Source organism: Chrysochloris asiatica, unplaced genomic scaffold (assembly GCF_000296735.1).
Source record: "Chrysochloris asiatica unplaced genomic scaffold, ChrAsi1.0 scaffold00133, whole genome shotgun sequence".
In the NCBI taxonomy this organism is placed as follows: domain Eukaryota; kingdom Metazoa; phylum Chordata; class Mammalia; order Afrosoricida; family Chrysochloridae; genus Chrysochloris; species Chrysochloris asiatica.
Window position 1 is genome coordinate 296533 of NW_006408651.1, and position 14847 is coordinate 311379.

The 14847-nt window shown below is 37.0% G+C and overlaps 1 protein-coding gene across 3 annotated transcripts in view; it reads right to left on the reverse strand.

Moving 5' to 3' along the window:
* LOC102824254 (estrogen-related receptor gamma-like) overlaps positions 1–14847 on the reverse strand; it is an 812051-nt gene that overhangs the window by 196141 nt on the left and 601063 nt on the right. For all 3 annotated transcript variants that reach the window (XM_006869693.1, XM_006869694.1, XM_006869692.1), the window contains one exon: positions 2980–3096. In XM_006869693.1, the coding sequence (XP_006869755.1) occupies positions 2980–3096 (117 nt within the window). The remainder of the gene's footprint in view (positions 1–2979; positions 3097–14847) is intronic.

Below are 14847 nucleotides of genomic sequence, written 5' to 3' on the forward strand. Positions count from 1 at the left end.
AAACGGACCTTTCAATCCAGTGCTTTATCCCACAGCACGGCACCACGACTCCTTCATTTGCTTAAAACCCTTAATTAAGCTTTTTTTTTTTTTTTTTTGAATGAATGAAACTAAAGTTTGAGTCTCTACAGCCCAAATAAGTCACAACAGTATAATTAACATCAAATTTTGACTGCCAGTCACTTATTATTACATTCTGAAACATGCTTCATTTGTTAGCTATAGGATTTAAGGCAATTAGTAAGATGATGTTTTTCACTTCAAAAATGTAGGATATTTGGGCTGCTAAATGGAGAGGTCGGCAGTTGAAACTCATTAGTCATTTCCTCAGAAGAATGATGAAGTCTACTTCCATAAAGATTTACAGCCTCAGAAACCCTATGGAGCTGTTTTACCCTGGTGTGATGCTATAGGATAAGTGTTCAGTCACAAGGTCAATTTGAACCACAAGGTCAGCGGTTCAAAACCAACTAGTCACTCCTTGGACACCTTATACAGTGTAGCTATGAGTTGGAACTGACTCGATGACACTTAACAACATAAGGGCACTCTGAGTTACAATCAATTTGATGACTGTGGGTTTAGTTTAGCTTTACCACCATCTTCATAATTAAAACGAAAATTCCTTGCCAAGTGAGTGGGGTTGTTATTGTCTGAATTTTTTCTTTTTTACTGTGAACTGAGTGAAGGTTTATAATAGATCAATTTTCTGTTCAACACATAGATATTTTGTTTCATCTCACTGATTGCAATTTCCACAATATAATATCATATATCCCACTCCTGTTTCCATTCCTTCTCCTTTCCTAACCCTTCTGCTGCCCTGTTGATCTCCAATGATTGTTATTTTATTGTTGAACATTTCATTTTTATGTTTTTCATTGTCAGAACTGTCCTTTTGGCATTTTCTTAGGTTTTCACTAGCAAGAGCAACCATACCTGTGTTTTCATTATTAAATCACAAGAGACTAGAATAGTGCCTGGCACATGGGAGTTTAGTGAATGGATTATAGATGTAAAACATTTTCACTGTGAAGAATCCTAACAGGGTCAAAGACTAGCCACTGAAAACAGATCAACGAATACCCTATCTTCATTTATATTTCCTAGATACACTGTTACCCCTCAGTATATAAACTTTCTTTGACTTCTCTTTGCACATATTATCTGTATCTGTGTCTCTGCCAATCGTACTTTACACAAATCGAAGCATGCAACTAAGCTTCTGGTGTGGCACTTCAGGATAAGCACTGGACTGTGAACATCCAATAGGATGTTTCAAACCCACCAGCTGCTCCTTGGATACCCTATACAGCGTTGCTATAAGTCGGAACAAACTCGACAGCACTTAATAACAACAGCAGTAAGCAACTTTGGGGACTTTTTTGTGTGTGTTTCACTTGACAATGTATTTTAACCATCTTTTAAAAAGACTTTTATTATATATACATTGTTAATAGTGCTTTTCCTTTGGAAAAGCAAAGTTGAAGAGAGTAAGAATTTGAGGGGATCTTCGTTAATTGAAAGGTTGGAGGTTCAAAACCCACCAGCTACTCTGCAGGAGCAAGTTGAGGCTGTCTGCTCCCGTAAAGATTTAAAATCTCAGACATTCTATATAGGGTCTCTATGAGTTGGGAGTCGACTCAATGGTCTTTGTTCCAAGTCAAGTGAGGAGACACTTAATTCTCCCATAAGAAGCAGAGAAATACAGCATGGGACCTATGTACCCTGCTATAGACGGACACACTGATCTTTCTTTAATACTGTTCATAGTAAAAATCTTCAAATAAGAACACAACACAAAAGAATTACGAGATCTAGTAACCATACCCAATTAAAATTCTGGTTTTTCCTTAGGGATTGAACACTTTGGCTCATCTGGATTCAGAAACTTAAAAAAGAGGGTCTCTAGTAACAGTAAAATATGTAGTTGTATAATCTAATATGGTAAACTCAATGAACCAAATACATCTCTGTTTTAACAGAAGTTGTAAATTTTTACATACTTAATTTATCTAATGTTGTTTCAATATTTAGTTACTAGATTCTCATTTTGTTACTTAATAAATTTGTCATATTTATTTTTAACTCTAGTGACTTTGTTCTAGAAAAGGAAACAGTAAAATATTAAAGCAGCATTTTAAATGCACATGTGTAAAAGTATATACTTATAAGGAGTTTTTTTTTTATATACAAAACAACAAATTAACACTGCAAAAAATTTTAAAAAAGGAGAGAAAAATCTGAGTCTTAGGCTTCCCAAAGAAAGGGACAACTTCCGTCCAAATTGGAGCTGACTAGACATGCTGAAATTTATAAGTATTTATGGGCTTATGACTTGTATAGCATAGTTGAGAATATTCTGGAATCTTACTATTTGGATTCAGTCCCTAACTGAAGTAGCAGACTATATGGATTCAATCTATTCCTTATTAGCACTATGGACTTAGACAATTTTTTAGAACAAGATACATGTTCCTTGCAATTATTTTGCATTTTGTTATTGTTAAATCCCTAATATTAAGCAAATGAAAGATAATTTTAGTGTTGTTGTTGCAAGCTCTTTATTAGGAAGTAAGCCAAAAAGATACTATTGCTGAGAAATAACAAATGCTAATTAAATTTAAAAACCTGCATGATCTTAGTAAAGATTAGAAGAAAAGTAAAAGACACACGACAGAGTCCTTTTGGTGGTTCTTAATCCCTTGCCTTCTGCAAACCGTAAAGATGAAAACGCCAGAACTGTAAACCATACCTGGTGGGTTGAGCTGTACATCAGATGTGTCCAACCTGGTCCCTCCCTGTTGAAGTCAATCAGTTATCCACAAACTATCAGGAAGTTTAGTCATAAAGGAGGACTATTCCACCCTCAGACTCAGGGTGCTTACTGTTAACCCACCTTTCCCTGCTTTCTCTAATATTGTTGTAATCTCCCCTTTGACCAACCTAAAACACGGGGCCATGGACAGAATGCCTTACCTTCCTTCAGCATGCCCACTTTTAAACACTTCATGAAGCGGCAAGCCTGGCACGATTTACGTCTGCGCTTTGTGATTTCACATTCATTCGTGGCAGGGCAGCTGTATTCTATATTACCTACAACACAGAGTTTGAAGAAAAGATGTTGTTAGAGTCAAAAAAGCAGGAACATATTAGCATCCTAAAGGCAATAACAAATGGTTACTCCCCTTACTCTAAAAAAGTCACCTGGGATCAAGAGGATTGTCACAAATCTCCCAAAGCTGGATACACTGCTCCAACCACTGACAATGCATAGAACCATTAGAATAGTATATATATTCCTCCCACACATGCTAAGTTTTCCAGAGTCTTAGCATCAAAAGGAAATGTCAATATAGATTATTTCCATAAAAATACAAACTCCAAACTCTATTTCTGTATCATCAATCTTGAATTTCTTTTCTGGCTACTAATACTTGAGTGCATCCAGCTTATTGTCTTTATGACACTAAACGCAGTATAAAGCTCACTGTGAAAAAGGAAGCCCTGTGGTAAACTCCTAGAGGGCAAGAGCTGAAATGCCATAGTTTTTTTTCTACAACACTTACCAAAGCCTTGGAATGCAATCCTAGGCTTGGCAAATGTTTTTTGATGATGATGATGATGATGACGTTTGCTACTCTATTTGCATAATTAATTCCAAACTCTTAAGCTCCTTGAAAATATGACAAATAAAATAATCTTGCTTTCAAATTATATTTTATCATTTCATTTTTTAATATTAAAGTTTACATTATTTATTGTAGTCCCTACCCATTTGAAGCAATAGATCTAGAACCAGAAGAGCCAGACTTTAAATTTCTTCAATTAGTACCAATGACTGTGTGTGGGGTGTGCAGTGAGGCTGCCTACAGCTTTGTAAAGAAGCTGTCTTTAAAATGAAACCTCTCTCCCCTATCAGCTCTGTCACATAGTACTTGAAGCTCTTTCGTCGCTTCCTAACCCTTTCCCCTTGTGATTAAGTGCATTAGTATCTTAATGAAAATGCATTCTGTTTATTGCCCTCTTGGGAAGGGGGAGGTCATCACACCAAATGCATAAATCGTCATCAGAGACGGTCCGGGTATAATTGCAATTTTGCTGCTCCATGTCTGCAATACTCAGGGTCCATCCAAGTCCCCTGAAATAGACGCAGATTCTAGTAATTAGCATAGAGTCTGCCTGGGACCACAGCATTGATGAAATATTTCAGAGTTAATCACACTTTGTAAACACTGATTTATATTGACTACCTTTCTCCAGACTGATGTCTCCTCATTAAATATCGCATTAGTGGATTGCAGGACTGAACAAAGATTCAACTACTCAGCAACTGTTAAATCAACAGGAAGTAATACCTAGCCACTTATATCTACTGAAAATTGGTTAAGTATGCATGTCTTCAAAAAAAAGTCTGCAGAGTCTAACTCGAGATAAACCCATCAGAATTGTTTGACCAAATTAGAAATCTAATGCACACATTTATAATAATAACTTATAATAATAAAAGGTTAAATAATAAGAGAATAAGAACTGTCTCAATAGTTTAATACAATGTCACCTTCCTCAGAGATGTAATTGGACTAAACTCAGAGAAAATAGGGATGAGTCAAAGAAACCAGGCTGGCTTGGTGATGACTAACAATAAACGGATGTGAAATCTGAACTTCAGATGAACCACTTTTCAATGTTAACTTTCTCTAACCATCTCATTTTGCATCATGAGAGTGTTGCTAGTAATTTTCTAAGAGTTCATTAGAATTCTACAATCATACACTTCCACTCTATATGTCTCTCTATATTTATTTAAAAAAGAAACCTAGCCCTTGTTGCTTTCTTTTCAAAAATGAAAATGGCAGACTAACAGGATCAGGGGGGGCAAAAAAGTTTCTTGTTTCACCAAGCAGCATTTCTTTCCATTTTGGAAAAGTCACTATGAAGAAATTCTTTGTTCACCTCCAATATTGATAGATAGACACTGGTCTTATATGTTTGAGCTCAGAAACTTCTACCTGAGTGAACTACCATCAAAATGTATGTATAAGTAAACTCTTCTTTTCAAATGCGTCCCAATTCTCTTTTTGAAAATTGTGTTCCCATCCTTCCTGTAAGCACACTCCTGACATGAATCTAAGTTTGGCACATGTGATATCACAAGTAAACCACTGCAGTTATCTCCTAATTGGATATTTTGCCTCCATTCTGTTCCACTGTAATCCAACCTGCAAATCACTATCAGATTCCTCAGCCTAAGACTGCTTTGATTATCCTAACTTTTTTTTTTTTTTTTTTTAAGAAAAATCAGTCAATGGAAGAATAGATAAACAATCTTTGGCACATGCATACTATGGAATACTATGCAATGTAGAAAAATAATGATGACTTTTTGAAACACTTCATAGCGTGGATGAGCCTGAAGGACGTTATGCATATAAAATTAGTCAATCACAAAAGTAAATAGACTGTATGAGACCATTATTATACAAGTGTCAGAAAAGGTTTCTATACTAAAAAGAAAAATCAGTAAATTCCCATGACCTTCTAAATTAAATATAAAACATCAGACTAGCAAATAAGACTCTCCCACAACCTACCTCTTGTCTACTTTTTAACAATTGCTACCTTAAATATACTTTCTAAATGACTTATTCGTTTTTCATTTTGCAGATGTGTCCTTTCGACTTTCCTCTTAGAATGATCTATGTTTGCCCCCTTGTTTCTTCTTAAAACTAGTTACAAGGTTCAGTGTTCAACTCCAATGCTATTCAAATCTTTTATGAAAATTTCTGGGCCTCTCCTAGCAGAAAATGATGAACTGGTTCTCATAGCTCTTTAGGTACAGTATTCTGTTGTAACTTTCCACATCTACATTCCCCATCAGACAAAGATATCTGGAGACCAAGGACTGCTTTTAATGCAGTAGAGAAATCTGCTACCAAAAGAAGCCGTATATACGTAAAAATAACATACTTATAATAACACCCTCGGAAACCCTGTACAGGGTCGCTATGGGTCGGAACCGACTCGAAGGCACTTAACAACAACAACAATAATAATTTAGTATTTCCTTCATATCCCAAGGTCATTATGAACATGAATTATAGTGCCATAATGCACTCATTTTCATTTAAAAAAAAAAAAGGTCCTGATTATCTCATTAGGAAACACTGGAAAAGCCACTCCACAAACAATTTTACACTTTGAATCAATACTACCACAACCACAACCCATCCCTGACAGAAGTCACTTCTAAGTAACAGTTTGGCACAAAAGGTAAAGATTGTTGCCCTGGAGCATGTATTATTTTTTTAAATTATATAAGACCTAATGGCCAACAGCTATTCTAAAGCATAGATGAGAAGGTTGGAGAGGCAGGGAGGATGCAAAGTCAGTAAGAGTGAAAGAATCAGAACACAAATTTTATAAATGATGACACAGTGAGCAGATTGTGACTAATGACGATGTGGAATGGGAGTGGGTTTTGCTGTTTGCTGTTTATCTTCACAAGAAATAAAAAAATATATACATAGTTTTAAAGCCAAAGGAAAGTTAATTTTTCAAAGTCTTGAAAAGTAACTTTGAATAAAAAGGAAATGCCTGACAAAAGGAGAGATAATCAAGGGTAAACCCCCCCCCAAAATATAATAATAATAAATACAAAGCCTTCTGCATAGCAGAGGGTAAAAAGGAAAGATAAAAAGCTGTAAAAGGCTTCAAAGGAAATAAAAGTATACCCTAATAGGAATAGGGTAAGAATGAAGGTGAAATAAATTATGAAAATACAGTTAGAGGATCTAAAAGAACAGAGCTATTTATTTTCTATCATTAGAATACCTCTACTATTTACAAAACAGAAATGGAGTCACAATTGAAGAAAATTTATAGAAGTGATTCAACAACAGGAACTGAATCTATGAATGACTCTTCCATAGATGATTATGTAAAGAGTTTAAAGTTAAAAAAAAGAAGAAGAAGAAGAAGAAGAGGATTTGCCAAATTGCTACATGAAAGTTTTAGGTCACATTCAAGGAAGAACTCTGGGTTCTTGTCTAATCATTACATTTCATAATCAAACAAAAGCAAACAGAAAGGCAGGTACATTTTCAGAATTCTTATGGAGAGGCTCTCTTTTATGCATTGCTGAATCCTTGGAATTTATCAAAGATTTTTTTTATATATCACAGGATAGGTTGGGATAAAGACATGTGATCCACATTTATGAGGTACCCAAATTTTTACGGAAGAGACACCAAACCTCTTGCTATCAAGGTGATTCTGATTCAAGGCAACTCCATGTACTATAAAGTAAAACTGCTCCATAGGATTTTCTAGACTAATCTTTATAGAAGAAGATCGACAGACATTTCTTCCATGGCTTGGTTGGGTGGATTTGAACCGCCAGCTTTTAAGTTAGCAGCTGATTGCAAATATTTTTTGCCACCTAGATAGCCATATGGAGGAGACAAGACAGGTACACAAATAACAGTTTAGTGTGTGCTGTAATACTGGATGCAGACCCAGCCCACAAATGCAGAGAGCAGCCTTAGGAAAATCAGGAAATTCTTCACACAGGAGCAAATGCTTGAACTGTGCTGTGAAAAAAGAATCAATGACTACAGAGGGCAAAAGAATTTTCTCAAAATACAGAAGGCACAACAATATAAAATTTTCACTGTGAATGGTAAGAAAGTATAGCAAACCTAAGCATTTTCCCAAGCAAAATACTTGTGTTCTCAGTTTAAGAGTAGAGAAGTGTTTATAATGGACGGGTTATCCTTTAGCAAAATGTTCTATTTCAATGCATTTGTCTTAACACATGCAGACATAACCTTGATTTCACCAAGTAACACAGATTCATATCTTGAAAAACAAATCAACAGCATTCTAAAGAACTTATTTGCTGGAGGAAAAAGCTCTCTAATTTTTCAAGCCCTCCCATTGAGTTACTTAGCACATTGTTGTTGACTATGACCACCCACCCAACAAAGTCTTTCATCCATGTGAGAGTCTACAGAGATTCTGCCCTTGAAAAATCTTCCCGGATGCCTTTTCTATTCAATAAAGAAAGCATTTTCTCCTAAAAATGTGCTGCCCCACGCACTCACTCCAGTAACAATGTTACATCTATTTTGGTAATGGTTCAGAGGCATGACTCCCAGTGGACCAAGGAATCTCAAAGGAGATTTCCTTCAATTCACTAAAAGAGAAAATAGAGAAAAATATATCCCAAAGCAATTGTGGGCACCTGGAATGTAGGCACTGGACAGTCATTCTAGAGGATGCAGCAGTTATTGTTCACAGCATAGGATTCTCATTTCAGTCACGGATTTTCTTGGATTATAACTTGCCATTTTCGGGTACACATTTGTTAGATGGCACTAGGGACTGAATTGGGCAGCTACTGATGATACGATTGGAATTTTCCCAGTCTTGTCACTAGCTAGCTGGAAAAGTGAGCCTTGTTTCTGAGAGAACCGAACCACATAGAAGCTCCATTGTTGTTGTTGTTGTTATTTTAAAAGAAAAACCAGGTTGACAAGGATGATAGAACAATTTACAGTATCTCCTGGCGGCTTTTCAGAAAGTCCTGCACTCTGATTACTTATTTTAAAGTCTTTTGTACAATTAGTTTGCAGGCAATATAATTTTCTCACTTACTGCTTAGTAGAATCTTGCAGCTAGCTGGCGGATAGAATAACAGGGTATGTGTAAAACTCCAGCCTGAAGTGCTAGTGGATAATTTGTACATTCTTTTCAGTCACTTAACAGACTTTTCCAGTTTGGCAGTAAAAGGACTGAATGATGTAAATTAGCATGACATCTCAAAATAAAAATACATATCAAATGATTCCCCAATTCCCATCATTCCCATAAGGTAATAATGCAACTAGATGGATATAGTTTTTAAGAGTTGCCCGCTTTTTCATACATACAGACATCATCACTGTAAAGGCCATTTAAAAGCATCCGTATATATCCCAAAATAGTTTTAATTTTATTAACACAACTAAATGGGGTTGATCCCATTGTTTTTCAGTATATTTAAGTGATTTTAAAACAATGGTACTTGCCTCAATGCACAATTGCAGAACATTAAAAATATTCAGGCAATAATCTGAAGTATTTTGTATTAAATATCCTAAAACTTTTTTTTTTAAGATGGAAAGAAAGAAAGCTATCTCTGAATCAGTAGATTTTATATTCTTTATAGTCAAGTTGTTGCTGTTAAGTGCCATCAAGTTAGTTCCGACCCATAGCAACCCTGTATAGGGTTTCCAAGGAGTAGCTGGTGAGCTTGAACTGCCGACCTTATGGTTCAAACCAACTTTGCAGTTCAGCACAGTAACCCACAGTGCCACACCAGAACCCCTTATTGTGTAATAGCAAATATATTTCCATCTTTACAGTAATACAACCTCCCTTTCTTTTACATATGCTCTATTGTTTCTAGTTACTTTTTGCTCATTTCATCTAAAATGGAATACTGTATATACCTGGAATAAAGAGTCTTGGTGTGTTGCTGTGGGTTAATGCACTGGACTGCAAGGTCGGTGGTTCAAGCTCACCAATCACTTCAAAGAAACCCTATCCAGTGTTGCTATGAGTTGGAAATGACTCATCGGTATTTAACAACATAGAGTTGTTATGAGTTGACATTGACTCAAAGGCAATGTGGTTTGTGTGTGTGTGTGTGTTTACCTTTATATTGTGAATTGAGAGATTTACAGAATAGATCATCAGTACCACATTCAACAAATTACACACTTCATGCCATAACAATGAGTGCAATCTACTCCACAGACCAACAATTAACAGTGAGGCTTTCTGCTCCCGTAAAGATTTACAGCCTCGGAAACCCTGTGCAGGGTCACTATGAATCGGAACCGACTCCACGGTACTCAACAACAACAACCTGTATACATTTTATTTTCCCAATCCCCCGCCACCCCTATTTACCCTGTAACCATCATAGAATGCTTCATTTAGCAAGAAAATCTTTTCTTAACTTTTACAACAGTTGTTGTTAAGTACCATGTAGTCGGTTCCAATTCATAGTGACCCTGCAGAGGGTTTCTGAGGCTGTAAATCTTTAAGAGAGCAAAACGCCTCATCTTTCTCCCGCAGAACCACTGGTAGCTTCAAATTGCTGACCTTGAGGTTGGCAGCCTGAACAGTGGTCTCATGCAGTATTTTTTGTTTTTATATCTGGAATTATACAATATAGAATAAGAGTTTCATTACATACGTGTAGCAAAGTTTCAAAAATAGTATCATCCATGGACACAGAATATAAAGGGGTCTACTTTCTCAAAACAAAACATACCCAATGTAGGATTTTAAAATGTAGCCTAAGAAAACTGTAACTATTCCTGTGAGATTATACCAAATCCATTTTGATTTTCATTTAGAATTGCCACTCAAAGCACATTACAAATGTGATCCCTGATAACTCTTTATGTGTAGAACTGGGCTCCATAGGGTTTTCAGTGACTGATTTTTTGGAAGTGGATCATCAGGTCTTTTTTTTTCCCTGAAGCATCTCTGGGTGGATTAGAACCTCCATTTTAGTTAGCAGCAAGTGCGCCAACTGTTTGCACCGCTCAAGGACTCCAAAAAATGGGAATGTGTGTGTGTCACATTACACTTCACCTTCATTCAGAACAGTCTGCCGTCTTCATCACAAGATGTGATGGCACGTGATCTTTGGCCATTAATGAATTTAAACGTATCCTCAGAGGTCAAAAATCTGCCACCACTAAAGAAATGTTGAGAGTCCGCTTCAGGATCTAAAAGGAGATGATCAACGTGACAAGGAATGACAGTGTTAGACTCCTAAAGGCGTCCCAAACCACCTCTGAAGTTTAAGTTATGGCAGGAGAGCGGAGTGCTGTACCAATGGTCAATCTGGCTCTTTTGAAAGCAATGTCAAACATAGGGTTATGCCAGAGTCTCATGTCTTTATGCTTTCTCCCACCATGTAAAAATTGAGATTGGAGAAAGGAAGTATAGAAAGAGTCCTCAATATTTTGATTCTTGAAAACTCTCTAGGATCAAATTTTGACAATCATAAACTTACCATAAAAAGCAAATACAATATGTTGGTACCATTGCTGCATTTTCAAAGTGAAGCTCAGGCATAGCCCCCATGTGGTAAGAGCTGAAGCTTTGCCCATAAGGTATAAATGGTTCAGAAAACAAGCCTTAAGCAGGCTGACTTGTACACCCTGAGCAATGGCTAGCGACTAGGACCCATTCTAATGGGGTTCTGACTTGTATTGAGGTGAAACACTACAGAAGCAACAGCTGGTTCTAGCTTTGAATGTTTCCCTGTACAGTGTATCTAACACCATCACAGTCCCCAGGTGTGTTAAATAGAAAACGGGTTAGCAGGGAGAAAAGATGTAAAAGGGAGAGGAATTATTTAGTTTTCTTTTTCCCCGCTAAAAATCAAACAAAATTCCTTCCCTCAGTTTTCTCCACATTTCTAAATACAGCTCTTCCTACTCTCTTATACCCTACACTCTACTGAGCACTGACTAGGAAATGTGCACGCACATAACTCTCTCTCTCTCTCTCTCTCTCTCTCTCTCTCTCTCTCTCTCTCTCTCTCTCTCATACACACACACATACATACATGAGGGTGAATCAAAAATTACCTGCATCCTGGCTGGAGAATTTATTTTAATCAACATTTAGAAAAGACAAATACATCATTTTTGGACATAATCCCCTTACTTTTCAGTACACTCTGTCTATCTGTCAACAAGCTTTTGCATTCCCTTATTAAAAATGTTTTAGGCTGAGCTGTGAACCATATATATATAATATAGCACTGTCTTCACTTCTTCATCAGAGGTTAAATCTTTGATCTCAAGTGGCTACTTTTAGGGGACCAAACAGGTGAAAGTCCAGTGGAGCAAGATGGACACTACAGAGGGGGTGCTTTAACACCTCAAAACAAAGTTTTTCCAGAGTGTCAACAGTATGGGCAGAGGTGTATGGACATGCATTGTCATGCAAGATCACAAAGCCCTTGGATAGCAGTCTTCTGTGCTTAATCAGAAGTTTAGGCTTCAGTTCTTCAGTGAGCATCTCATTATAATGAGCATTGTTGATTGTTGAACTTTTTCCCCTTAGTGTTCTAATACTGGCCCTAGAGAATCCCAGAAAACTGTAAGGATCAATTTTCCAGCTGATGGTTGACTTTTGAACTTTTTCTTGGTCAGTGATTGAGGCTGTTTCCCTTCCACACTCTGCCCGTTTACAATCAGGCTGGGAGTGATGAATCCCTGTCTCATCACCAGTAATGATTTTTTTAAAAAAATGTTAACCTTCCCAATTTTATTTGTAGATGTCTGAATGCTTCTATTTATGCTCTTTTCTGAGTTGTTTCAGTACCCATCTCACACAAACTTTTTGAAATCCAAGTCTGTCATGGATTATTTCATAGGTAGAGCCAAGGCTTATTTGCAAATGATAGGCTACATAATCCATTGTCATTTGTCTATTTTACAGAATCATTTCACATGCACGCTCAATGTTGTCATCAGTCATGGACATGGATGGCATTTTAATACAATTGGAGAGCAGATAATTTTTTACTCACTTTCATGTTTGTGTATATATTTTATAAATGTGTATATACATTATATATATTGTTAAGTACTGCCTAGTTAGTTCTGATCCACAGTGTCCATGTATAAGATTTCGAGGAGTGGCTGGTGAGCTTGAATCGCTGACCCTGTGGTTCAAACCAACTTTGCAATACAACACATTCACCCAAGGACACACATATATATACACACACACATATACAGTTTTGTTTCTTCCTCTGAGAAGAAAAGGTAAGAGACATTTGAAGATTCCATTAAGTTATCATATAGTTTAGCTCTGTGATCTGAAGTTTGGAGTTTGGATTATTATAAAAACAACCTTCCTCGTAGTCATGTAAAAGTGTTAAAGGCTAAAGGTTCATGTGAATATGCCATTCATTGGAAGAGGAGGAAGGATTCTATCTTACCAGTGACTCCAAAGAGTATACAGGTGTTTTACGGAAACAGAGGGAGCAAGGGAGAAGCATAATAACTCAAAAACTTAGTTTATAAAGCACCAAACTATCTAACAAGTGAATTCCCAAAACATCAGAAGCATCTTCTGGTGAACATTTCCTGCCACCAAACTAAAAATTACTATCACTGGATATGATCTGATTCTAATTGAAAGTTGTTGTTAAGTGCTGTTGAGTCAGTTCCCACCCATAGCAACCCTGTATAGGGTTTCCAAGGAGCAGCTGGTGAGCTTGAACCACCAACCTTGCAGTTCAAACAGCTTCGCAGTCTGGCAGGCGCATTAACCCACAGCACCACACCAGGACTCCTAATTGAAAGTAGAGAATTAAAAAAAAAAAAAAAACTCTTTTACAAATCTCACCCTAGTCTTAACTTCTTGCCACCATTCAATTTCTACCCGGTGTCAAGTCCAGCCCACTTTATGACACTCACACTGAATGACTTGAAGATCCTAGAAAGCAGGTTTCTCTCCTCGCCTGGGTGTCTGCATACACTGCCTTATCATTTCCTTGGAGAGGCTCTCCCTAGACATGCACAGCTGAGTTAGGAATCTTTCTGGGTGTCATCAGTTCCTCTCAGGCTCATCTGACTTGAGTCATTCTCTTAACAATTAACATGCTTTCTTAAATGTGTCTATTTACTTGCTCACTTCCTCTCCCACCTCCCCTATTCCTTGAGAACAGAGACCCTCAGAATCCCCTGTGTCTAACAGTGCCTAGCCCAGCGAGTGACTCACAGGAAGCATTTATTATTGATCCATTTGATATCATTATTCTATTCATCATTCCCCAATTTTAATGTCTAGACCCCAGCTTGTTCATGAAAAAAAAAAAAAAAAAAGTACATTCAACTAACAGAAAACAAACAAGTGCAAAGTAATACTGATATCAATCCAGGATTACATCAGCTGGCAGACAGTAAGACTAATTTATAAGATATTAGACTATATCAGCTGGCAGACAGTAAGACTAATTTATAAGATATTAGACTACAAAGAGTCAGGATAGTGCTAGCAAACTCATGGAAAAGTTAAAAGTGTAAGTCCACCCAGAGGCACCTTGGAAGAAAGAGCTGGTGAACTATTTCTGAAAAAGCAGCCATTGAAAGCACTATGGAGTATAGCTTTACTCTGATACACATAAGGTCACACTGAGTTGGAATTGACTCGATGGCTCCAGGTTATGGGTATTTTAATTGCAGAAGTAAGATTAAAATGAACATATCCTGACATTCAGTCTAACATTCTTTAAAGGTACTCTTTAAAATGTGGACTCCTTAGAACCGAGTAATAGTGAACACTAAGAGTTCCAGGCACTATTCTAAGATATAAGAGGAGGATTCAAAAGTTCATGGAAAAATTGAATTAAAAGATAGTGGAATTCTTCCATGATTTTTTTTTTTGCAGCTCCCTCCTATACACCCCTTCACTTTGCAGATGAAAGCATTAAGAAAACGTATCCAAAATCACAAGGAGCACTTGTGGTACAGTGTGTTAAGCTTGGGTTACTAACTGCAAGGTCAGAAGTACAAACCCACCAGCCACTCTGTGGGAGAAAGATGAGGCTGTCTGCTCCAGCAAACATTTATAGCCTTGAAAACCCTAAGAAATAGTTTTATTCTGTCTTATAGGGTTGCTGGGTATGCACTGGACTGATAACCACAAAGTCGGAGGTTCAAACCCACTAGCTACTCATCAGAAACCCGATACAGGCTTGTTATGAGTCCAAAACTACTCCATGGCAAACAACAACATTGGGTTGCTATGAGGTAGAACCAA